Source organism: Alosa alosa, chromosome 22, assembly GCF_017589495.1.
Source record: "Alosa alosa isolate M-15738 ecotype Scorff River chromosome 22, AALO_Geno_1.1, whole genome shotgun sequence".
Classification (NCBI taxonomy): Eukaryota; Metazoa; Chordata; class Actinopteri; order Clupeiformes; family Clupeidae; genus Alosa; species Alosa alosa.
In genome coordinates this window covers 24,546,521-24,572,104 of record NC_063210.1, presented here as the reverse complement: position 1 = coordinate 24,572,104, position 25,584 = coordinate 24,546,521, and the positions used below count along the sequence as shown (strand labels likewise).

Here is a 25,584-nt window from a genome sequence, read left to right as displayed (position 1 = left end):
AACGCAGGTACTCTCATTGTTAATGTAATCAATGCATTCAAACTATTCTATTTACTTTATTAATATTGTGTATCAGGGGTACTATTATTGTTTCTCCGCTTCTACAAGTTTCTCTCTTCATAATGTCACTCTTTTCATGATATTTCTTTCTTCATGTTGTTCCTCTTTTTCTGTTGATCTGAGGGTCATGTCCAGGTCATAAGTCTTCTATCTTTTCGCTCTGTCTGGTTTATGAGTTTCGATAAAAACATATTCTTCCTCTTTCTTCTAATTCTATCTCTTCGCTCTGTCTGGTTCATGAGTTTTGATAAAACCATATTCTTTCAGTGTTAATGTAATCAATGCATTCAAACTATTCTATTTACTTAATGAATATTGTATATCAGGGATACTATTATTGTTTATCCTTTTCCACAAAGTTTCTCTCTTCAGAATGTCACTCTTTTCATGATATTTCTTTCTTCATGTTGTTCCGCTTTTTCTGTTGATCCGAGGGCCATGTTCAAGTCATAGTCTTCTTTCTGATGTTCTGTCTCGTTTATGAGTTTCGATACAAACAGATTCTTCCTCTTTTCTTAGTCCTCTTTTAATGTTCTGTCTCGCGCATAAGTTTCAATACAAACATGTTCTTCCTCTTTTATGAGGGCATGATTGTACATGCTATGAATTGATGGGTTGGCTGTCAGCACAGGGTGAGGGTGAAGTGCCAGCTGGTCGAAACAAACAACAGAAGAGCGTTTAACACAATACCATAAAAGGACCTGAAGGCCCAGACAGTGGCAATGACACGTAAGAATGTAAAAAGGGGGCGTGGTTTCCACCATTGTAAAACGTCTCCTGAGCACTAATTGGCTGAGCAGCGTTCTGGTGACGTCCCAGGGAGGAGGCGCTCCGGGGTCAGCCAAGGGAGGGGCAGATCGATCTCAGCGAGGGTACCAGCTGGTAACATTGCCTTCACCCTATTGCATTGACTCAGACTCAGCTCAGCCATTGTTTGGATTGTGTTTTCATTGCAATACGGTAAATAAAGGAACAAATTCTGTCTGCGTGGTCTCCTTCGGACGCTTGATTCCAGAGTGCTGATTGGTGTTTTCAAAAGGTAAATTGATTCCGGAGTGCTATTTGCTACAAAGTCCAAGAGAGTGGAATTTTCCACGACAGATTTGGAGGTTCCTACCGAGATTTGACACAGGATTACCGGGGGAGGCAGTTCCGCCCCGGGTGAAGCAGGTTCCGGCAGTTTGGGTCTCCAAGGGCCCAAAGTAGGTAATTTTGCTTACAAATAGGGAGAACCTTACTGTCGGCGCCAGTGGGTAAGCCTTGGGGCAGGGCGGCCTCGCCTGGGTCCTCAAAAGAATAGTGGAGACACAAGGACGGAGATTGGGTTGAACTGTTGAGTCCAAAAGCTTTTGTATTGAACCATTGATTCCAAAAGTTTTTTTTGTGTTTACAGAAAACAAGGTGTTATACTGTAGCATATGGTATTCCTCTGAAGGTCAGGGAAGACAGATAACAAGGTGTTATACTAGCATATGGTATTCCTCTGAAGGTCAGGGAAGACAGATAACAGGTTGTTATACTGTAGTATATGATAAAGCGTTTTATGTTGAACAGGTTGATTCCAAAAGCGTTTTATGTGTTTATGTGACTTGACTTGACTTGACTTGATGACAAAGATAGCAAGGTGTTATATCAAACAGATAACAGGTTGCTATACTGTAGGGTATTTATGTGAAAGGTTAGCCTGACGAGCCAGACCCGCATCACAGTGCTCAGTCCGAGGGGCGGGATAATCAGTTGTCTTTCAAATTCCCTCTGCACACAATAGGACAGCGGCAGCGCTATGAGTCCCATGCGTTCCCACCAGCGAGCTAGTTGGCTAGTTCAAACGCTTGCCTACTTAATAAAAGCTTAACTCGTGTCATCACACTGTTAAGCCAGCAGCAACATCCATCTTATTTGTTTTCAAGTAGCAGGGAATTCAAGCCAAACTCTGCCATCAATCATTATGTTAAGCCCACCTAACGACTCTATACACGATTTCATTGGCCTGATTAAGTTTCGATTTCTGGAGCTCACAAGCCAACGGAGAGTTGCTAGACTAGCCCTGGCAGCAAATGTAATTTGCTTTCTGACCCCTTTGCTATAAAATTGAATAGAGAAATAAGAAAGGAAGTGGCAGTTAAAAGTGCAGACATGACATTACAAGTCCCAAAGAGTTATATCGGAATACACGGTAGGGGAGAAGGAGGAGACGCACTTTGGTGAGCGTGAGCGCCACAGCACAGGGGAAGGTAGCCAGGGTCGCCGAGGTGAACGCCAGGTCCGCCACTGACCAACTGTTTTCCCCGCCTGAGGAGAGAAAGCGTAGAAGAACTAAAAAAGGAGAATTAAAAAGGAACCATTACTGCCGATGCCTTACAGTTGCCTTGCCATTATATAGTTGTGATACGTGTAACAAAATAAATGTGCTTGCTTTGATAAAGAAATAAAATATAGATTGCTAAGGCTTATATAAAAGTATAACTGCAAACCAAATAAAACAAGCGAGCTTGGCAGTTATACATAAGAGATAAGGAAGGCCAGATAAACGATGTCCACCAGAGCGATAATTATATAGGACTGATAGAGAAGGTGGAATACCTAATAGTAAAGGCTTACCCACTCGAACTGTGCACGCCTATGGACACAAGGAGTGACGACAGTGACACGTCAGACTAACCAAAGCAGTAATAGGGAAAGACTGGCGATTCACCAGACAAACTTAACAAAAGGGCCATAAGGGTATATGGAACAGAGGGAACAAAACGTGAGTTGGACCATAAGTATCACTCGACACGAAGAAAGAGGGTGGTGGCTGAGCTTTAAGGATCAAGAAGGCCAGGAATATAAAGGGAGTCGAGTCCAGCTCCCCATACATTGTCCGCGGTGGGGGACCTTGGTGGACGCAGTAATCAATACAGTGGGCGACTGGGGCCCCTATCCACAGCAGGAAGAGAAACCAGACTGGCCACAACACCAAGCAGCCGGTAGCAGAAACGAGCAGCCACTATAAATGTAGGTTTTAGTTATAGCTAGGTTAGCTATAGTAACATACTCGTGCCTGATAGCCTTGGCCATTTCATTCAAACTAAAACTTTACATCCATAACTAAATCTCAGACAGACTTATTGTTGTATATGATATTACTACCATTCCAGATATTCCACACAATGGTAAAGTTAGTTATTGTTAACATTACCAGCTACCATAAGTTAACATTAACAGCTAACGTTAGTGATGTTAGCTCGCTAGCTAGCAAACGTTAGCTAATTCTAACATGACGGTTAACAAATGGTTTTGGTTAACATTAATGCTACAATATAAAAACAGTATTTTCCTAATTAATTCCAGTTTTCAACTGGCATACAAAAGTACTGTAGTTCTTACCTTGGATATGATGATGGCAGAGTTTGTACAGCTTGCAGTCAGATGCATGACAGAAAAGTGACGGTTGAAGTCACCACCAGTGGCAGGAGTTGGTTGAAAAGTCAGTCAGGGGTGGGGATGGGTATTGCTGTGTGTGTGCATGCGCTTATCAAGAGGCAAAGCGTATAGTAGGGGGGCCTATGTGTCTAATTTGGGGGCTTGTGGGATTCGCATGTTAATTTTTGGAGAGTATTATATCTTTGTTCTAGGGGTTCTTAAGAGTAAAAAAAAACATGTCTCCATTTTTTTAAGGTTTTGAAGGACCCAAATCAAAGGTCAAATTCAGAAAAGGTCAAATATGGTGTTTTGTCCATAAACCTCACATTGCTGGTATTATAGCATAGGGTTTGGTGCCTACAAGGTGTGCAAAAGTGGGCCACATAAACAATACAACATTATAAAACATTTTTAGGCTGATGATTGATCTCTTTAACAAGAAATTGTCCGCTAAAAAAATAATACTTCAATATCAATACAATCAATTCATGCCTATTAGTGTGCTTGAGTGTAGGCCTAGCCTGCTCTGTCAGTTTTTGTCTACACCCATTCAGAGCACAAAGTGCAGAGATCTCTGTTATATCAAGTTTAATAGACTTAATAGACTTTTACATAGTACCAGCTGAAGTCTGTAAGGCCTTCCGTAGCTTATGTAAGTGTGATGAAAAGAAAGGGTAAAGGATCAGATAGACAGACAGGTGTGTGTGTGTGTGTGTAAGAGAGAAAGAGAGACACTACCAGCATGGATGGATTATGAACGTTCAGGCCCCTGGGCCCAGATGTATTAAGGACCACCCACTAATTGTTGCCAGGGACATTTTTAAAAATGTATTTGATATTTTTATTTTTATTTATTTGGGGATGGCCAATACTTTAATTCAATCAGATTCATAGCCTATATGTTGATATGATGTGTTGATATTGAGGCAATGATTCCATGCAATGGCTTGGGCCCCCTGACTCCTTGTCTCCCCTGGGCTTGGGCCCGGTAGGCCCATGCAGTAATCCATCCCTGACTACCATTGACAGTTGGCAGTGATAGAATTTAGAATATCGAATAACCTGAAGCACATAGTGCTCTGTTCTTCATGGTTGGTGATTGTGACGGAACTGTTTTGAGTTTCGTCTTCTTTTTGGGTTTTGGCCACAGAGTCAGAGGAACAGCAGCGATGCAAAATGTTAATTTAATTTTAAGGCTTACCAAATCACAGCAAGCAATTACAGATTAAGGGGAATATACTAAGCAAAAATTAAAATAGTTCTAAATAGCTATGCAAAAAAAAAACATTTTTAATAAACAGTTCTGTTTAACTATCTCAGAGTCACTAGGCCTACACGTCAAACACACAGGACTGGACTAGACTAGCACTGACCAACACTAACAAAAAGGTGAACATATATACAGGTGACCAGCACCATTCTTAATTACAGGTGAACACATAACAAACAATTAACACATTATTAACAAGACAGACCGAGACAAAATGATAATATTCCTCTATAAACTAATAACAGATTCAAACAAACATGGCATAATAAACACATTCAAATGAGTACATACAGGGACAAACATACAGAGCGTCTTCATGAGGTGTCCTCTTATAATGCAGGCAACCAACCAAGAACTATAAGTTATATTTTGAAGTCAATGACTTTTAACAGGTAGACAGTGTAAAGATGCTAGGATGGGGAAAATATGTTCATATTTTTTGTGTGTGTGAGCAGCTGCATTTTGAATAAACTGTAAGCTCTTTAGACAGGTATTATTACAGCCAGCATAACAGCATTGCAATAGTCTATCCTTGAGATGACAAAACATTAATTTCTTGGCATCTGGTAAGGAGAAGGACTTCCTTATCTTTGAAATGTTCCTTAAATGGTAAGATTAAGTTTTGGTGATCTGTTTTATGTGATTACTTAGTGCTAGGTCCTGGTCAATTATAACTCCCAGGTTTTTAACACTTGTGGATGAGGTCAGTGATAGAGATAGATAGATACTTTATTGATCCCCAGGGGAAATTCAAGAAGATCAGTGGAAGATCACTATATGTAGCCTGTGATGTGGATAGGATATCCCTCATCTTTTTGAACCTAAAACCATGACTTCTGTATTATCTGAGTTCAAAAGCAGGAAATTATCCGTCATCCATGTCTTTATAGCTCTTATACATGTGTCAAGTTTGGCTAGCGGGGTTAATTCATCAGGTTTTATGGAGAGGTATAGTTATGCATCATCTGCTAAACAACAGGGGCCCCAGTACTGAGCCTTGAGGCACTCCATATTTTACCATAATCTGGGTAGATGGTTTATTATGGACCTGTACAAATTGTTGACGGTTAGGAAGGTATGATCTAAACCAAGCGAGTGCTGAGTCTTTGATGCCTATCAAATTTTCAAGCCTAAGTATGGTCTATATCTATGCTGTCAAAGGCAGCGATGAGGTCCAGGAGGACCAGTATAGATACAAGGCTAGGTTTTTTGAGGGAGAGCTTAATAACAGATGTCTTAAACGACTGCAGTACATGCCCTGACAGAATTATTTATAATCTACAGCAAAACATTATCCAGGAAGGGGAGACCAGTCTTAAGAAGGTGAGTACAAATAGGGTTTAGTAGACTAGTTGTGGAGGTGACATTGTGGAGGTGAGATCTAATATGTTGTGTATATGTAAATGAATTAAATGTTGTTTGAGGTCTCATCTGTGATTCAGTGATTTTGCTATCTTTCAGCAATGGAGTTTGTGTATTTGGTGAAACTGATTGGTTATTGATCTTATCTCTAATTGTTTGACATACAATCATAATACTGACATACAATTATACTGTTGAAAATAATAAAATAACTGTTTTGTGAACTTTATTCAACATAGCCAGTGATTTAGGCAATATTTATCGTGTTAATTATAGTGAAATATACAATTTCACAAAAATACGGTTAAAACAGGTAAAAAAAATGGAGACATCATTTTTCTCCATGTTCAATTACTTCTAAAGAGTCAAGACAGTCCAACCACTCTCCAAAAATTAACATTTCAATCCCACAGAAACCACATAGGTCCCCTGACTAGTAAGAAATCGTGGAAATTATTAGGCCTGTTGGCATATTTTAGTTCCATAGAGCTGGTAAGTCCCGCCCATCCGCTAAACCCCCAGTGGACCTCTAGATTGAAAAATCGTCAATGCAAGTGAATGTGAGAAAATAATTATTTTCTGGTCCCGTTTGAATTGTGCCATGAATGTGAACATATGTTGTCTGTGAATTTTTAATATAATTTTTCATGTTACGAGTTTGACAGTATATTATATGATTCTTCGGCTATCAGTTGTGGAAAAGACATAACGAGAAAGACTACATGTCGCCTGTGACGTGAGCTAGCTCTATTCGCTAACATTAACTGAGATGCTAGTTTTTGTAACGGCAGGAATAAACACACATGGTAACAAAAATATTCGAAACATGTCTAGCTTCACTCAACACATTAACACTATGATACAGTGTGATTGTAAAGTTGTATGGTTCACTGTGTTCAAAGTCGATCTTATTACCCTCTACATCTCGACCAACTGATAGTTGTTATGGGAAACTAGTTCGCTGTCGTCTAGCGGAAAGTTGTAGTCCACAAAGTGCTCTCACACAAAGTTTAACCGCATCAAACTTCTACCCGCTCAATTGTAGCAATCTTTACACGAAAATTTATATTAAAAATTCACAGACAACATATGTTCACATTCATGGCAGCATATAAATAAAATAAAATAATTATTTTCTCACATTCACTTGCATTAACGATTTTTCAATCTAGAGGTCCAGCGGGGATAGCGGAAAGGGCGAGACTTACCAGCTCTATAGAGTGTCCCAGTGACGCCACTTCCGATAGACTTCATGTTTCAGCTCGGAAAAAATGCATGGGTGTCTAGGAGAGAAAAGTTGCTATCTTCTGGTCCCAGTCGTTTCATGTCCCTGATAGCAAATATGTTGTTTGTAAATTAAAATGATGTTTTTTCATGCAAAACGTTTGACCGTTTGTTGTGCTGTTGTTCAGATAAAAGCTGCAGCGAAAACAAACATGAAAAAGACTACATCGCGTTGTTGACGTCACATGGTCACTCATTCTTGCAGGGATAAATTTAACAAGATGCCGGTGTGTTTTGTCCCTCAGTGTGCCCATTCCAGCAGGAATGGCTGTTCCTTCTTCCGTTTTCCAGGAAATGCAAGGACCAAGACTCTCTGGCTAAAACGGATCAGGTAAGATATATGTTTTGAGCGAATTTATCAAAAATAATATAGCTGCTGGTCAGCTAGCGGCTAACAATGGGAGTAGCTGCTAAGCTAACTTTAACATTACTGTAAGTTTAGCCTTCATTCTCATCGTTTCAGTACATCCATATCCTTACTACACAGTTGGAAGAAAAAGAGTGAACCTTCTGCTATTGTGTGGATTTCTGCATGGTGTGATCCAGGTGTTTTATGCACGTTGCATGTGACACGTTAGCATGAAAGAGTACGGGAGTACTGTCCCGCTCAAATTGAAGACCTTCAAGTCTGTGCTCCTAGTGGCAATCAGATATTCATTTAGTCATATTTTTATGACCAGGTGATTGGAGAAAACCACACAATTCTAAAGTTCCCCTGTTTCAACTGACTGTAAAGGCAATGATTTCAGAGAAGTGATGAATGTAGTGATAAAAGTTTGTGAGAAAGTAATGATAACATGTATCCCCTCCCCCCCTTAATCCATTCCTGCAATTTTACACAATGTATATACAAAAACATCAAAATCAAAATCAGACAGATCAGGGAGAGTTTGAAGTCAAAAGGGACTGGCAGCCAGCCTTGCATGAAATTCTTCTAGACTGTCTGTTGCATTGAGGGGTAAGTAAGGCCAATGACACAAATGATTTCTGTTAGTGATTTACTATATAAAAGAGTGTGAATCAGTCTACAAAGAATGAACCAAGAAAATGGATATACTCTTTCCTTTAACTAATATTATGCTTTGATCCCCTTCTCTTTTCTCAGGAACATTGGAACCCCCCACCCTGGACTGATGTACACAGGATTTTTCAGGTTACGTGTTGTATTAATTCAATCAGCAGTTCTTTTTTCTTAAATATAATTCACCACCCCATGTCTAGAACATTTCACACAATATGAGAGCTGTGTGGTGGTTCCTAGTGCATAATGATGTGTGATTTTTTATTACAGTATTTCATGCATATTATTAAACCATCAAGTGTGGTTTGACCAATTTTTAATCAAGGTTTGTTTTCTATATTCTCATATCCTCAGCACCATCGTACCTTCTTCCAGTGTCCTGCTTGCAAATCAGCTCCTTGGATTTGTACACCATTTCAAATAAATTAAGTTTACTGTAATGATCTCCAGCTGTCTTTCTTTAAATAATAATAAAAATGTATGTAGAAAAAGAAACAGACTTTTAACAGAGCACACATGTATTTATTACCAATGCGCAAAATAACAAGTAATTTACATTGCATAACTATTTTCAAATGAATAGGATACATTACAGCATTGGTTCTCAAACTGGGGTCCGCAGCGTGTTGCCATCATACTTAAGATGAGTGTAGAGCCCAAACTGGGGTCCGCAGCATGTTGCCATCATACTTAAGATGAGTGTAGAGCCCAAACTGGGGTCCGCAGCATGTTGCCATCATACTTAAGATGAGTGTAGAGCCCAAACTGAGGTCCGCAGCATGTTGCCATCATACTTAAGATGAGTGTAGAACGCATTGTGCTCATGTGCTCACACACACATAAGGCTCTACAAACATGATATAACACAGCGTTAATGAATAGTTGCCTATGGCATACTCAAAGAAACACGAATAAAGATCTGATTGAACTAGGATCTTTGCTGTTTATTTAAAAGAGAGAACAAAAACAGTAAACAACACAGACAAGTACCACATAGGACAAACAACAGTGACACTGATAAACAATATAAATGACCAGTAATGTTTTTTCCCATTTTGTTTTGTAGACTAGCTGACAGGGAGCCAAATACCAACGACAGGGTGTGTGGTTGCCATTTTCCAGATGGAAGGGATGATGGCCCAAGTGTCTTCCAGTGGTCAAAGGCTACTACCCCCAGCCAGCCGACCCAGTCATCCCCTGAAGACCATACCTACAGTATTGCAAGGTGGTAGTGGATCCTGACCAGGGACTCACTGAAGGAGTAATGGAGTCAGAGGACGGTGTGGCCCAAGACTCGATGATGGAAGTCGAGATGGAACTGGATCCTGACGAGATTGTGGCCCAAAACTCCAAGCCAGTCCCATCTACCTATCTACCATCCAGCAGGCCTTTCGAATGAGGTCATCCGAATGGAGACAGGCCTACCTGACAAGGCCATGTTTCAAAGGGTGGTGGGGCTGGTGGAGAGATTTGAGGGTTCCATCGTTTATGCAGCAGGTTGGACGGGGGAAAGTATTACACATAGAGTGCCAGGTCTTCATGGCACTGATGAAGCTATGCCAGAACTACACCAACCTGCACCTGGCACAGCTGTTCTGCTGCAGTGGTACCACAGTGGCGAATGTGGTTAAGACACTGATACATCTGCTCCACCAGGTGCTTTTCGGGAAAATGATGGCAACTGTGCCCAGTCTGCAGAAGAACAGTGAGAGTATGCCGGCTTCATTTATACCCTCAGCCAGCAACTGCAGAATGATTATAGACTGCACAGACATAAAGGTTGTCGCTCCCAAAGAGATGGACAGGGCCAAGCTGATGTACTCAGCGTACAGGGGGATGCACTCTTGCAAAGTGTTGATCGGCGTTGCCCCTAATGGCGTGATTACATACTGTAGTCCACTGTTTCTGGGATCTACCTCAGATAAGGCCATTACAGCCCAGTGTGGCCTACTGGAGCACCTGGAGGCAGGTGACATGATCATGGCAGACAAAGGCTTTTTAATATCTGACCTCTTGCCAGAAGGTGTCTCTGTCAATATCCCGCCTTTTCTTAACAGGGGAAAATTCTCTGAGAGCGAGGTGAGGGCAACCCGGGAAGTGGCGAGGAACCGAATTCATGTGGAAAGGGCCAACGCACGGATAAAGGATTTCCGAATCCTTAATAAGATCCCCACCCACCTACGAGGCTGTACCACTGTGCTGATCCAGCTGTGCTGCTCCTTGGTGAACCTGCAACATCCATTAATTAGAGAAACCAGCAGCTCTTTTTCTGCTTGCAAAAGCTCTCACACCCCCCCACCCCCTTTCCGTGAGGATGGAGTGGTTTGAATAAATGGTTTGAATAAATCCAGGTACTACTAACACTTGAAAAATTGAATACCTGAAAATTGTGTCTGTGTCCATCTGTCCAGGTTGGGGGCTTTAGATGTTCCTGTGAAAAGAGAGAAGGGGATCAAAGCAGAACATTATTAATTTAAAGAAAAGTAAATCATTACATCATAACAGAAACCATGCGTTATTGGCCCTTAGAGCATTAATCAGTGCAGAGGAATTTCATGCAATACATTATATACAATATACATTATATAAAATTTTGGTATGACAAAAATGACTGTCTGACTGTAGTCTGAATCACTGAATTCCTAATTAACCACACCTTGGTACCTTATCTGGATCATTGGCTTCCCTGAGTACAGGTACTGACAGGAAACGCGACGGGAACGCTGATCCAATGTTTCCCAAAATAAATGGAACTCGAACAAAATAACTGATTGAATATAAAAAGAAAAACTATTTACAATATGTACATGTTCAGTCCTCTCTACTGACCAACACAGAAGAAGTAGAATTCCTCCAGAGCAGCCAGGTGTTGTCCCCACGCAGTGTCCTTGGGGATGGGGATGATCACCGCCTCCTTCGTGGTCCACACCACAAAGAAGCACATGTCCCGTTCGGTGAGGTGGAGCTGACCTTGGACCTGGTGCCAGTAGGGATGGCTCTTCTTAAGGGCATAACCCTGGCCCTCCGCACACAAACAAAATGAAGACACCTTCACAGCCTCAGCCATGGTGGAGTTTCGCTGGCTGTACGGGCACTTCACTTCAAGCAGGGCTGTAGGTCCGACGAAACCATCAGGTGACGCTTCCAGGATGCCTGATCTGCTCACACAGAGCCCACAGTCGAGCACCTTCAGCTGATAAGTCCTGTTTAAAGGCTTTCACCCCTTCTTGCTCGTTGGTCACTCCCCAGTTGACCGAAAGCACACCATCCAAATTCTGTCTGGATTTATTTTTATATTGGGTAGGATATACTTGAATGCCAGTGGTGATGGTGATGCTCCAAACAAATTTCGTTGTTAACTGTGTTCAACATTGACAATACATATCTCAATCTGAATATGGGTTTGGATATAGCTAACAGTAGCTCACCACCTGCTTAAGAGTAGCTCGCCAAAGGAAATGTAAATCTCTTTATGAAACCAAATTCAAACAACCTGCCCTGATTCTTGTATGTAAGACTGCATCAATAATACTGATGTAATAGAGTAGCTCTCTACCATGTTGATTTTGTAGTAGCTGTCAGAGGAGAAAAGGTTGAAGACCCCTGATATAGAAGGTTTACTCTGGTTTAACGTTCTCTGTGGGAGCTTCATTTGGCTAGCTGCTAGCTTCATTTCGCCACTATTGCTAGCTAACAGGCTAGTTAGCTAATGGAGTTCTACTCACCGAAGCCTTGTAACTCCGATCCCTGCGGCTGGCGTGGACAACACCAACAATCTCTTCGTTGGCATAAGAGAACCTCTCCACATGTCCCGATTTATAATGGTTTTCACCCCGATCTATGCTCTTTTCCTGCCCTTGGAAAAAGGTGGTGAAATGGAGAAGAGAAATCGCCATGTCTACCCAGAGTGTCTGTGCCAGTAGTGACGTATTTCATTCGCGTCCAGACCAGCGAAGAACTGTAGTTCACAAAGCGGCCCCGCACAAAACCTGCCACCATCAAACTTCTACGCTATGAATCGTGGTTTTCTTCGTATGAAAAATTATATTTAAAACTGACACACATCATATGTCACATTCATGATACAATTCAAACGGGACCAGAAAATAGTTATAATATCGCCATAGAAATGCAAGCGAATTTTGAGGTCCCTAGCGGAAGTAAACTGGAAGTCACTGGGACACTCTATTAAAATGACACCCAAACTGATATTATAGAAGTGTCAAAACATAGTAGCCAAGTGCGCTATTACTACTATTCTGATTATTAACATTATTGGTTCTCATATAGTTTGACGTCAATTTCATTTGAAGCCTTGTTTCTTGATTAAATCAACATTCATTATATTGACCCACGTTTTATAGACAAATTACAACATGATTGATCCATTGTTAAGCCATAGCTTGTAGGCTAATGTTAAAATAGTATGAAATTATAGATGCTCAACTTTAACAAGTTTAATAAGTCTTTCTTATGTGTTATGGTTTGTAGCATATATAATAGTATTTATTTATTTTCATTAGGCGGAATTGTTGTTTATTATTGCTATTCTTCTTAATGTAGGCCTACTCTTGGCCTTGGCCTGAACAAAATAGTCTTTAAATAGTCTATTTTTGAATGTCCCAAAATTAGATAGAAATCAACTGGCAAAATAGCCTATCAGTGATGTTTTATGGTATATTTTGGGCGCAGGGCATGCGTGACTGTTAATTAGGCAGATCTTGGGCCTAGGCTGATATCTAATATGATAGCCTATCCAAGGGTGGAGACCTACCCAAAGATATCCAGAAATGGTGTGTGTGACTTGGGTATACATACCCCTGATATCTCATTGGCAAATCAGGAGTCAAAATAATGTTCTCTCTCGAGTTTTGAAAACAAACGTTAAGGGTTGTTTTAAGGACATGTTTGTGCATGCCTGTTAGGCAGCCACTCTGAAGCAGTAAACACAATTCAAAACGAGTCAGAAAAGTCGAGACGGGACCAATCGTCAAAATTTGGTTGTCCACCACTCTAGTTCATCCAAATCAAACAAGAAAAGGGACTCAAAGTGTTAAAATACCGGATGTTCATTTACAATGTTCATTTACAGGTGACACTTTGTACTATATGGGTCGCCATGGCTTGGCCAGGAGGGTCATCATGTCTGGAGGAGAAGACTGCCATCCTGGAGGAGGTCCATGCGGGACACTTTGGGCGAGCCCGCATGGAAGGGAAAATACAGCGCTTTTATTGGCTTAATAGAAGTGAGGACGTCGACAATTGGGTAAGAAAAACATCTTATTGCAAAACAATTCACAATCATGAACTAGACCTAAAGGTGAATTATCTTGTTCTTTTCAGATCAGCACCTGAATGTCGTGCCAGCACTTCGAAAAAGTGAAGACCCAGGCTCCAGAACTGAAGCCCATCAACGTTTGATATTCAGTAGATATTCGTAGATATTTTAACTTCCCCTTCATTCGAGATCGACAACGCAATTCAGCTCAATGGCGTGATCAGGGTTAAATAAAGTTGACATTATTACAGAGTATCAAGCGAAAACAACTAAATTATTATCGCTAGAGATTGCTATCCGACATAAAGCTTTACAGCACTTCACCGCCTGTTCTGTCGCTATGGTCTGTGTAAGGGACCGTTGACAAAGCGTTTTGGAAGTCGGCAATGACAGTAGGCTAGGGATGGTAGTCGGCAATGACAGTAGGCTAGGGATGCAAAACGTTGGCTATTTCTTGAAACAAAATTCCAAAAATCAATTAAATAAGTTTTTCTCATTCTGATTGCTGTAGTACTTCCCAATCACTCACTGCTACTTACTACAGGTCACGGAAAATACAATTTATATGGAAGCAGGACTCATCTTTTTCTGAAAAATAATCACCAAAAATCAGCAAAAAGACATTTTCTCATTCTGATTGCTGTAGTACAGTGGTCCCCAAACTACGGCCCGTCATTTTGGGTGGCCCCCAAAACATAAGTCTTTTTTATTCGTATTATTTAATTTGAGCTACATTTTACATGGCATGATGGCAATATAAACACAGCTAACAATGGTATTAAATTGCAGTAGCCTATGATTAAATGTAATGGAATATTCAACGTAGACTGTTAGGTAGACTGTTGTTGTTCACAGCACTAAGCTATTTATGGTTACTGATATACTACGAGTCTCTGGCCCTCTCTTAGAGCCAGGCATAGTGAGCTGGCCCTTGGAAGAAAAAGTTTGGGGACCACTGCTGTAGTAGTTGCCAATGGTAGACCACTACTTAACATGTGCATTTTTGCTGACATCCTGTATTATAGTGAAACGGTATGCATTTAAATGTTTAAAATAATCACTAAAAATCAGCAAAAAGACATTTTCCCATTCTGATTGCTGTAGTAGTTTCCAATGGCAGGCCGCTACTTACTACAGGTGCATTTTTGCTGATATCTGGCATTACAGTGAAACTGTATGCATTTAAATGTTCACCAAAAATCAGCAAAAATACATTTTCTCATTCTGATTGAAGAGAGTGCACAGGATGAAACATATGTGAGTGATGAAGAGATTGAGAGAGAGAGTGTTTCTGTGGCTACAGACGGAGAGGATCAGGCAGAAGAGAATGTAGAGGAGGCTGCAAATCGTGTAACAGCAGAAAAAGTGGTTGCATTTCAAACTCCTGAAAAAAAGAATACAATTAGAAAGATTTCTCCTGTTCCTAGGAAGTTCAGAATATTTTTTAGACATTAAAACTTGGAGGTCAATCAGACCAGAGAAAGGAACCAAAAAATTAAGGGAACCATGGACACATGTGCTCTATGATAAATTCAACCAAATAAACCATTGCTGTGTTCTTGCCTTCAAATACCAACATGCTCGATTGCAGAACAGCAGAAAAAGAAATTACCCATATGTTCACATCAAGGCAGTGTGTACATTTCCCTCCTGCCAGGCACAATACACATTTTTGATGAGCAAAAAGCCCACATTACAACAAAAAAAGGTGCCCCTAACTGTTTACCGCCACGGAAATATCGGTCACCTCAGACAACACACAAGGAAACGAAAAGTTTCGGGTATGAAAAGAGCTCCTCAGTCAAACACCGAGTGAAGAAATTAGGGCAGGTAACCTGACAAGATTTCTTAACAGAGATATTTTAAAAGCAATATCGTCTAAAGTCAGGAAGGCTGCATCCCTAAATGAAAATGTGGTGTTGGAAGTCCTTCTCACTCAAAAAAATAATGAGGCATCAACTTCATACGTTTCCCTGGGTACATTCAGCATTTTCAAGTTGACCCGTTTAGTACTCATACAGGAAGCCCAGAGCAGAACAAGCGTGTGTTATATTACGCACTGGTTTTGGCTGGATAGGGACGCGGCACACCACCTTTACCAGTAGCGGAGATATTGTCAAATGACCACACTGTCCCATCCATCTCCCACTGGTTGATGCGCTTTCTCCACACTGTGTCAACATTTACGGTACTAATTCATGGATTGGGATAAAAGAGTATATATACTTATACTATACTATTCGTGTTTGCCAGTCATTGCATGAAGGTGTCGAGATTTTCCGGTGTCTTTGCATCATCTTGCTTGCCAAGACCAACGTTACAGCTGTCCAAGACTGCCTGCAAGCTCTTCAAAGAGTAATTCGCCGATTCCAATGATGGGGTCACTAGCGGTCATGACAGCATGGATGCGCAAGGTTCAGAGGTGTGTTCTTTAGTATTTTGAAACCCCAAATCAGAAAAAGTTGTGACGTTGTGTAAAATGGGAATAAAAGTTATGTTAAAGTGATATACTTTCTGTATATCATTGCAGTACCTGCATGCAGCAACACATCTGATATTTGTGGTTGATCCTGCCGATAATGATCTTGAAGACTCAAGGGAAGCAGCCACATGCTTAAACTTCCTTTACATTTACATGTTACACCTGTGTCATAGAGTAACAAGATCATTCTTACAACAAAGATTTTTAGTTTCACATATTTCAATAATTAACCACTTGCATAATTAGTCAATTACTAGTTCATATCACAATTAATAACTTATCTTTGCCCCTCATGGGGGTTACATTTGTTTAATATATTAAATTCAGATAGTAAGCGCAAACACATTAGTTTGGAAAACCAAACTCATTCACGAGTGAATAGAGTCAGGTCATTCATGATTGGGAAGTTTTTTCATCCTAGCATAGTGACGGGCGTAGACATATTGCTTACTTTGAAATCATTGTGCAGCCTAATCAATCGCATTGACCAGAGATTCCTAACATTATTTCCGACTTCACCTAATTTTCACAAACTGACAATAAACAGAACATTGGCAGTCAGGAAGCAGTGTATGTGCGCCTACCTTTGCTGTAAATAATGACTATTAATGACAGGAACAACGCTATTGTTTTTTCCAGCAAATATTACAGGGCCAGGTTTAACCTACTAGGCCGGAGGGATTGGTTAAACTTAAAATGGGAACCTGCCACCATCCCTCACACGACGCAGGAAGATGGAACTAGCTGTGTGGTCTTTGTCATGGAGTTGATGCAAAAAATCTCAAACTCAAATGTTATGCATAATATACATACATTTTCCCAGATGATTAGTTTTGATCAACGTGACTGTCTTTTCCTTTAAGCTTTGGTACAGGCGGTAAGATAATTCACTAAATGTGTTGTCCTTTTTGTTAAGATGGCAAGACAAACTATTGAAAGTTTTCCAGCAATCCCAGAGGAATTTCACATCGATCCAGATCGGGACAACATTGCACAGCTGAGAAGACAGATGGCTGACGAGATGATTCTTGCATCTGGTAATGTCAAGCCTTTACTTTAGCAATTTCATAACACCACTACTTCAAATGAATTACAAAATAATGATTGATTAAAATCAACAATTTTTTCATTAACACACAATATCTGGGCCCAACACTGAGTAGCTTTACATCTTTGGTGAAATTATTTTCAGAGTCCAAGGAGGATTTCCGCTCCCACTGTGGACTGGAAGTTCCTCTGTCGCTAAATTCATTCAAGCAATATTATTTGGGTGAGCATCACAATTTAATAAATAATAAATTCAGAGTAATGGGACACACAAGGAAGGAATTTGACTCAGGTTAATCTTTGCTCTCAAAGTACAACACTCACTTAACATATGAAGAACTAGATGTACCGCAGAGCGGTACAAAATATGACCGCCGCCCAGTCCAGCACATTTTTTTCCACAAAAACAAATCATGCTGAAAGGCCTATATGATTCTAACTGTCTCACTAAATTGCATTATCCACACTCAATTCCCACTGGTATCTGCTAGACAACAAGTACCAAAACATGATAAGTTCATAGATTTCACATGTAAAATTCATTTTATACAACCCCACCCCCATCTTGCCTGTTCATAATTCTGAGAAATTCTTGTGTGTATGTGTGCGTGTACATGTTTATGTTTATGTGGGTGGGTGGGTGTGTGTGCGTGCTTGTGTGTGTGCCTGCGTATGCATGCGTACATATGTCTACTGTGTGAGTATGTGTCATACGTAGGATTACTGTGAATGTATGTGTGTGCGTGTGTATCTGTTTATGCACATGTGTGCACATGGAATGGGTTAAGATGACCCCTGGAGGCAAACATACGGGAAAAAATTGGTCATCCTAGGCCCTACGGTTCTTAAGATATTCACAGAAAACTGTGTCTGCCCTACCCTCCTTTCGGGGGGGTCCAGTCCAGCGGGGGGGCTACAGATCAAAACGAAAAACCATGGTTCCATGCTATCCATGTGGGGTTACATGCCCACCAAGTTTCGTGTACCCCGGTCTTTCAGTGTCCCGGGAATCCTTGTTGGTGTACGGTCACTAAATTTACACATAAATTATTTTATTGTAAGGCCCCCCATGAACGAAAGTTCACGAAACTTGGCATGTCATAATAATAACAGAGCAGTACGAATAGCATGAAGAGCAGTAGGACATAGCTATGTATAAGTGTAGTCACACTATACATTTGTAAATAAATGAATAGAACACTATGGGTGGAATAGGGTAGTGCAATTGTCCGTTGTGCGACTGGGGATGTCTGCCTCCTTGTTGACAGTGTTGGCATGGTGAGAAACTCGAGTGCACAACAGGAATACACTTGACGTTGTGAATATGCTATGCGCCTCACTTTAGACCATCATAATAGAGACCAACATGAGGCAGCCGTGGCCTGCTGGTTAGTGCTTCGGACTTGTAACCGGAGGGTTGCTGGTTCGAACCCCGACCAGTAGGCCACGGCTGAAGTACCCTTGAGCAAGGCACCTAATCCCTCACTGCTCCCCAAGCGCTGCTATTGATGCAGGCAGCTCACTGCGGCGGGATTAGTGTGTGCTTCACCTCACTGTGTGCTGTGTGTGTTTCACTAATTTACGGATTGGGATAAATGCAGAGACCAAATTTCCCTCACGGGATCAAAAGAGTATACTTATATACTTACTTATTCCACTGCTTGGTTGAATTTCCCATTGTCCTACGTAATTTAGAACGACCATTAACCGTATGTTATCTGCACACCTATGAAGTAGATCCATTTTTTTGGCCGTTATCACACTTGTATATTAATTACCCGAACTTCGTTGTGAAGTTTAAATGAACTGTCACGTTGCATCCGAGCTGTAAAATGCAGACGTTCAGAACATTGCAACATTGTAGCATATGACGGAGGTGGCTTTTAGCTAGATGGATGACAGCAGGCTAAGTAAAAGCGATGTTTCAAAGCTAAAGTTCATCAGAATCTTGGGATACGCCCGCTTGACAACGGGAGAGATAGAACTAACGACTGGCCTTTGGCCGTAGCAACCATCCATTTAGAACTAGTAACGGCAGTTTGTCCTGTGAGTTGAGAAATTAGTTGATATGTGTGGGAAGAAATTAGTTCTACAAACAAGACAGTTTTAGCGATTAAAACGTGTAAATTGTAACAGGAAATGAACACAACGCAAGTGGCAACAGTGGAATAAGCGGGATAATGGACGGTGGTCTGTTCACAGAAGCCGCTTCGCGTCGGGGCCGCTTTACAACCTCGACCGTGCATTAACTTCTGTGAACAGACCACCGTGTCGTCCATTATCTCTTACTTATGTATCTACTTCTGATATTTGTGCAGATCCAATGTGAAAAGTGCCAGAGATGGTTTCACACATCTTGTCTTGGACTAACACCCGACTGTGTGCCAGATGAAGACAGCACTTGGTGTTGTGAAATTTGTTGTATTTGAGCTGTAAATACTGTAAATAGTTTGAATTACAAGTTTTTGTTTCATTTATTTTCAATTTAGCATTTGTAGCATAAGTTGGTAATGTCAATGGATGAGAGAAGCTGGTTGCCCACTCTTTATTTTCAATTTCACTTCATGTCACTTCCCCACCATTTCCGATGTAATCAAATTCTATGTTTTTTTATTTTTTAATACAGAATGAAAAATGCTTTTGGATTGAAATTTGCTTTCTTTAAAGTAATTTGCTTTCTTTTTGGTGAATATTGTTTTTAAATAAATGACTTCAGATATCTTCATATCTTTGGTAAATGTTTTTTCTGGATTCATATTTGATGATAATTTCAGGAACACCTGACCTGTAGTTAGTAGTAGTGAGAGTTTGGGAAGGACTACGGCAATCAGAATAAGAAGAAGTTGTTTCATTGACTTTTTGGTGATTCTTTTCCAGAGAAAATTGAGTTCTGTTTCAATGTAAGTTGACATTTTAGGAAAATATCAAGGAAATCGTGACCTGTAGTAAGTAGCAGTGAGCGATTGGAAAGTACTACAGCAATCAGAATGGGAAAATGTCTTTTTGTTGATTTTTGGAGAACATTTAAATGCATACTGTTTCACTATAATGCCAGATAGCAGCAAAAATGCACCTGTAGTAAGTAGCGGCCTGCCATTGGAAACTACTACAGCAATCAGAATGGGAAAGTGTATTTTTACTGATTTTTGGTGAATGTTTTTAACATTTAATATCATACCGTTTCACTATAATGCCTGATATCAGCAACATTTCACCTGTAGTAGGTAGCAGCCTGCCATTGGCAACTACTACAGCAGTCAGAATGAGGAAATATCTGTTTGCTGATTTTTGGTGTTGCCTGGTGTCCCTTTAAATGCATACTATAATGCAGGATGTCAGCAAAAATGTACATGTAGTAAGTAGCAGCCTACCATTGGCAACTACTACAGCAATCAGAATGAGAAAATGTATTTTTGTAGCCTAGAAATCTAGACGCACCCTAGTGGCTGCAAATTAATTTGCTCAGCCAATCATAATAATAATAATAATAATAATAAAGCTTTATTTGTATAGCACCTTTCATACACAGAATGCAGCTCAAAGTGCTTTACATTTGAAACATGTAACACAATAATAGTCAGTCAGTCATTATCAATCACTTTTCTTTGCTGTTTATGTTATACTCAGCAACATATCAAAATATAGAAAATGGCGTCATAAGACTGGCAGCCTTAACCCTCTTACCCCCACAAGCCGCCATATGGCAACTGTGGCAAGGAAAAACTCCCATATTCAGGAAGAAACCTTGGCAGAACCTGACTTAATAGGGGAGCCCATCCGCTTCTGGCTGGCTAAGCCCTCAATAGTAGCAGATGTAGAATAATCTGAAAATGTAGTCTACAGGATAAGATGGAGTTAACTAAAAGCTTTCCTGTACAGGTATGTTTTCAGATCTTTTTAAAATATTTACTGAACTTCGCCTGCTTGATGTACAGAGGCAGGGTGTTCCATAGTTTGGGGGCATAATGGATAAGCGCAGCTTCTCCACTTTGTTTGTGGAGCACTTTGGAGTGCGATTAAAAGATTAGAATTGGATGATCTAAGTTTCCTTTGTGGTTGATAAGATATTAAAAGCTCAGAGATATATGAAGGTGCTATGCCATTCAGAGCTTTGTAAGTAATTAACATAACCTTAAAATCAATTCTATAGGAAATAGGGAGCCAGTGCAGTTCAGCCAACACAGGGGTGATGTGTTCTCTCTTCTTAGTCTTAGTTAAAAGTCTAGCCCTTGAGAGTTCTGTATGAGTGCCAATTTCTTTAGATGTTTTTTGGGAAGACCAGTGAAAAGTGCATTGCAGTAGTCTAACCTGCTAGTGATAAAGGCGTGAATTAGCTTTTCTGCATCTTGTTGAGTTAAAAGGGCCGCACTTTGGCAATGTTTCTCAAGTGGAAATAGGCTGTCTGAGTAACTTTACTGATATGGGGCTTAAAACTTAACTCTGCATCTAAGATGACACGAGGCTTGTTACTTTTGGTTTGACCTGGTGTGCCAAGTTCCCCAGATTACTAAGAATAATATCTCGCTTTAGTTTTGGTCCAACCAGAAGTACCTCTGTTTTGTCATCATTTAGTTTCAAAAGTTTTTGCTCATCCACTGATTAATGGAGGTTAGGCATGCAGTGAGGGAGCAAAGGCCATCTAGGTTAGTTGGCTCCACAGAAAGATACAATTGGGTATCATCTGCGTAGCTGTGGAAGTTTACATTATGCTGACTTATGGCGTTTCCCAATGGGAGCATATATAGAAAATAGCAGGGGACCAAGGCAGCTCCCTGGGCCACACCAAAAAGGCAAGTCATGTTTTCAGATACATGATCTCCTAGACTGATATAAAAATCTCTGCCAGTAATGTAGGTTTGAAACCAGTTTAGAGCATTATCAGAGACCCACCCACTTTGCAAAGGCGGTGAATTAGGATGCTATGATCAATGGTGTCAAATGCAGCACTCAAATCCAGAAGAATAAGGATTGAGACTTTGTTTGAGTCGGTAGCTAGTCTGAGATCATTGACTATCTTTACTAGAGCCGTTTCTGTGCTGTGATTTGATCTAAAACCTGATTGGAATTTTTCAAGGATACTGTTTTTCGTTGAGGAAGGTATTTAACTGATTGCAAACAACTTTTCAAAGTACTTTGCTCAAAAACGATAGATTTGATATAGGCCTGTAGTTGCTCAGATTGGTATGGTCAAGTTTTGACTTTTTAAGTAAAGGTTTCACAACAGCGGTTTTAAAAGCAGTTGGAAATATACCTGTTTCTAATGAGGTATTTATTACCTTGAGAAAAAAGGGAGCTAAGCCTTCATATACTTTTTTGAGGAATGTAGTAGGGATTGGATCTAAAACACATGTTGAAGAGCGGTTTGAGTTATAATTTTACCAAGCTCAGATTGAGTAATAGTGCTAAAGGACCTTAATTTTGGGGGCTGTTTTTGGGTGTACTATCAAACATATTACTTGTGTTACCAATAGCCTCCCTTATAGAAATGACTTTGTTTTTGAAGAAGTCTGCAAATTCTTAGCATCTTAGAGGATGCCTGACTGAGTGTGTCAAAAAGGTGTTTGATGCAATAGCCTATCAATGGTAGAGAACAACACCCTAGAGTTTCTACTGTTTTCAGCAATTACCTTAGAGAAGTGGTTCCTCCTCTCATTCGAATAGCTCTATTATAATTTGCAATTTTTTCTTTTTTAGAATGGCACGGTGAACCTGTAACTTAGTTTTTCTCCATGTTCTCTCAGCTTTCCTACATGATCTTTTTTAGATCATGGATATTTTCGTTCATCAAGGTGTCAGTTTGCTACAGGGCCTTTTTTAGTCTTTAAGGGTGCCACTCTGTCAAGCAGAGCGCCTAATTCACGATTAAGAGCCTCTACCATTTGATCAATGGGATGATGTAAAATATCTAAATTTATGGAGTCTATAAGAGCTATGAACTGCTGTTCTGCTCTAATGTCAAGTCGCGATTTGATTGCAATTTCGGGATGAATTTTTGGAGTATGTAGTACAATATTAAAAGATACACAATGATGATCAGACATATTTATATCATTTACTGATAAGTCTGTGACTTCTATCCCTCTGGAAATGACTAGATCGAGGGTGTTGCCAAGGTTGTGGGTGGGTCCTGTAACATGCTGCTTTAGCTCTAAACTGTCCAACACATTAAGGAACTTACTGGCTTTAGCATCAGTTGTCTTATTGACATGAATATTGAAGTTAAGCCATTTACAATTATCCGATCATAGCTAGTGATGATGGCGACATAAGTTCAGAAAACTGGTTAGAAAGCCAGTCCATAGTTTAGGAGGGCGGTATAAGGTTAATAGAAGTACAACTGGGTCAGCCTTCAGAGTGAGGGCAATATACTCAAAGGAAGCGAATTAAGCCAAAAGTTGACTCGTGTGTGCAACTATATTTGTTTGAGAGAATGGAGGCAATTCCACCACCTCGTTTGCCTTGTCTAATTGAGTGGAAGAAATTATAATTTGGGGACAAGTCTCAACAAGAACAGCTTAAGCTGTCTGAAGTCAACCAGGTTTCAACAAGAAACAGAAAATCCAATTTTTTCACTAATAAAATCATTGATTGCAAAGGTTTTGGTAGTAAGTGCACCTATATTTAGTAAACCCATGTTAGCTGAAAATGCCTCTGGCTTTTGAGGAATATGCTGAGGTATGGAAAGAATATTTGTTAGGTTTCTAGTTTTAAATTTGTCTTTTCTTTTTTTACTATACGTTGGGTAGAAATCAACGTTGGAATAGAACTATAAGCATAAGTCATGCTATTGCATGACACAGCTTGATCTATGGTAGTAGTATTGTATGTTACCCTGCAGAAAACATTCTCAGACCCATCCACATGTATAATGCCATTCGAATCAATACCTGGGGGCGTGAATCTGTAATATTTTCTACAGAATGTCAATGTCTCAGTGTGGGCCAGCTATGTTGTCAGAGAGTAGCCTGGCTCCATGTTGGTTTGGGTGGAGACCATCAGCTTCAGCATACTGGGCCTCTCCCAGAACAAGCCCCAGTTGTTGACATAGGGGATGCTTAGGGAGCGCAGTAGCGTTTGAGCCAGGTGTGGAGATCGAACAGTCTGGACCATCTCTCAGCACCTTTTCTGTAGGTAGGGAGAGGCCCAGAGATGACAAAGCGTTTTTCTGTGCCCATCAGAGTGGTGATGAGAGTTTTGTAGTTTTCCTGCAGTGCTACTGACTGCTTATCTCTGATGTCGTTAAATGCCCACGTGTACGATGATGATGTTGTTGACCTTGGTGTGGCGGGCCAGGATGCTTGGGAGTTTCTGCTGGATGTCAAGGACCTTGGCACCAGGGAAGCAGTAGACCTTGGAGGGACCGCTACATGATGGGGAATGCAGAGGTCTCTAACCATGGAACTGCCCGATGACCAGGGTGGAGGTTGATGAGGTCCGGGAGGGGGGTCGAGCGCCGACTTTGAGGAGGGACCAGGATGGTTGTCTCCGGGGCTGGAGGGGCTCCTCATCCTCGGTCAGAATGGCATAGCGATTTTCCAGTCGTATAGGTTGGGCTGGGCCTGAGTGCCGTCGGACCGTCTGCCGTGCTTGTGATGCTTGCTTCTACGCCATGGCTCAGGCTGGTGTGGAGTGGAGCTGGCCAGCAGAGCAGGCTTGGTTCTCAGCAGAGGCCGGGGAGAGGCAACAGGGACAGAAGTTGCATTAGTGCATGGCATGGTTAAAGTATTGGAGGACAGAGTGAAATCAGGGCATCTGGCATTTGTATGTGTAAGAGAGGTAACGTTACTTCGCGGAGAGAAAGGTGTCGAGGAACTGTTCATCCTTCTCAATCTGATGGAGGGTCGCTATTCTGGCTTCGAGTTCCACTATCTTTTCGCTGAGAAGGGCGCATGAGTCGCAGCCTGGTGCACAGCTGAGGGGAGGCATCGTGTCGGCGCGAGGGCTCGCCGGTGTCAACTGTTTTTAAACGTTTGTTTGCTAGTTGGCTAGCAACAGCGATATCGTGCAGTTCCTTGATAACTTCGAACACAGGTAGCGGGTAAAGTAATCTGAGAAGATCTCACTTTTATATTGAGTCACTAGTTTTGAGAGACGTTAGAAGGAATTTGATGCTTTCTTCTTCCAGATATCGTTTCCTTGGCCCGGTATTATTTGCAGCCCTTGATACTGGCTTAGCGTTTAGCGTTAACGTTTGACAGAAAAGTTTGGCGATCAAAGGTTATAGAGTCCGATAATCCAAAGCCTCGAGCAACAACAGTTTATGCAAGAGTTTGTTCACGAGATATAATCGGTAGCCAGTAAATCCGTAGAAAGTAGATGGTAACAAGGAGATTTAAGATCCCGCGACTGTGAACAACAAGGAAGGTGGCTATGGC

At 40.8% G+C, this 25,584-nt stretch overlaps 1 protein-coding gene and 1 long non-coding RNA gene across 5 annotated transcripts; both read left to right on the top strand.

Moving 5' to 3' along the window:
* The first annotated feature begins 958 nt into the window (after positions 1 to 958).
* On the top strand, positions 959 to 14,005 carry LOC125287411. Of its 4 annotated transcripts, XR_007192357.1 has the most exons (6): positions 959 to 1,099; positions 6,020 to 6,058; positions 7,627 to 7,712; positions 8,487 to 10,753; positions 13,495 to 13,668; positions 13,746 to 14,005. XR_007192357.1 is itself a non-coding variant. In XM_048233245.1 (5 exons), the coding sequence occupies exon 4, from the start codon at positions 9,798 to 9,800 to the stop codon at positions 10,728 to 10,730; it is 933 nt and encodes a 310-aa protein (XP_048089202.1). In that variant the 5' UTR covers positions 959 to 1,099; positions 6,020 to 6,058; positions 7,627 to 7,712; positions 8,487 to 9,797; the 3' UTR covers positions 10,731 to 10,753; positions 13,495 to 13,818. The 4 variants fall into 4 exon arrangements, 3 of the variants coding, with proteins under 3 accessions (XP_048089202.1, XP_048089204.1, XP_048089203.1); XM_048233245.1 differs by having other exon boundaries at positions 13,495 to 13,818; XM_048233247.1 differs by lacking the exon at positions 6,020 to 6,058 and having other exon boundaries at positions 13,495 to 13,818.
* A 2,479-nt stretch (positions 14,006 to 16,484) lies between these two features.
* On the top strand, positions 16,485 to 19,774 carry LOC125287424. The gene is made up of 3 exons (XR_007192360.1): positions 16,485 to 17,199; positions 17,355 to 17,432; positions 19,528 to 19,774. It is a non-coding gene; the product is annotated as an uncharacterized LOC125287424 (long non-coding RNA).
* Positions 19,775 to 25,584: the final 5,810 nt, after the last annotated feature.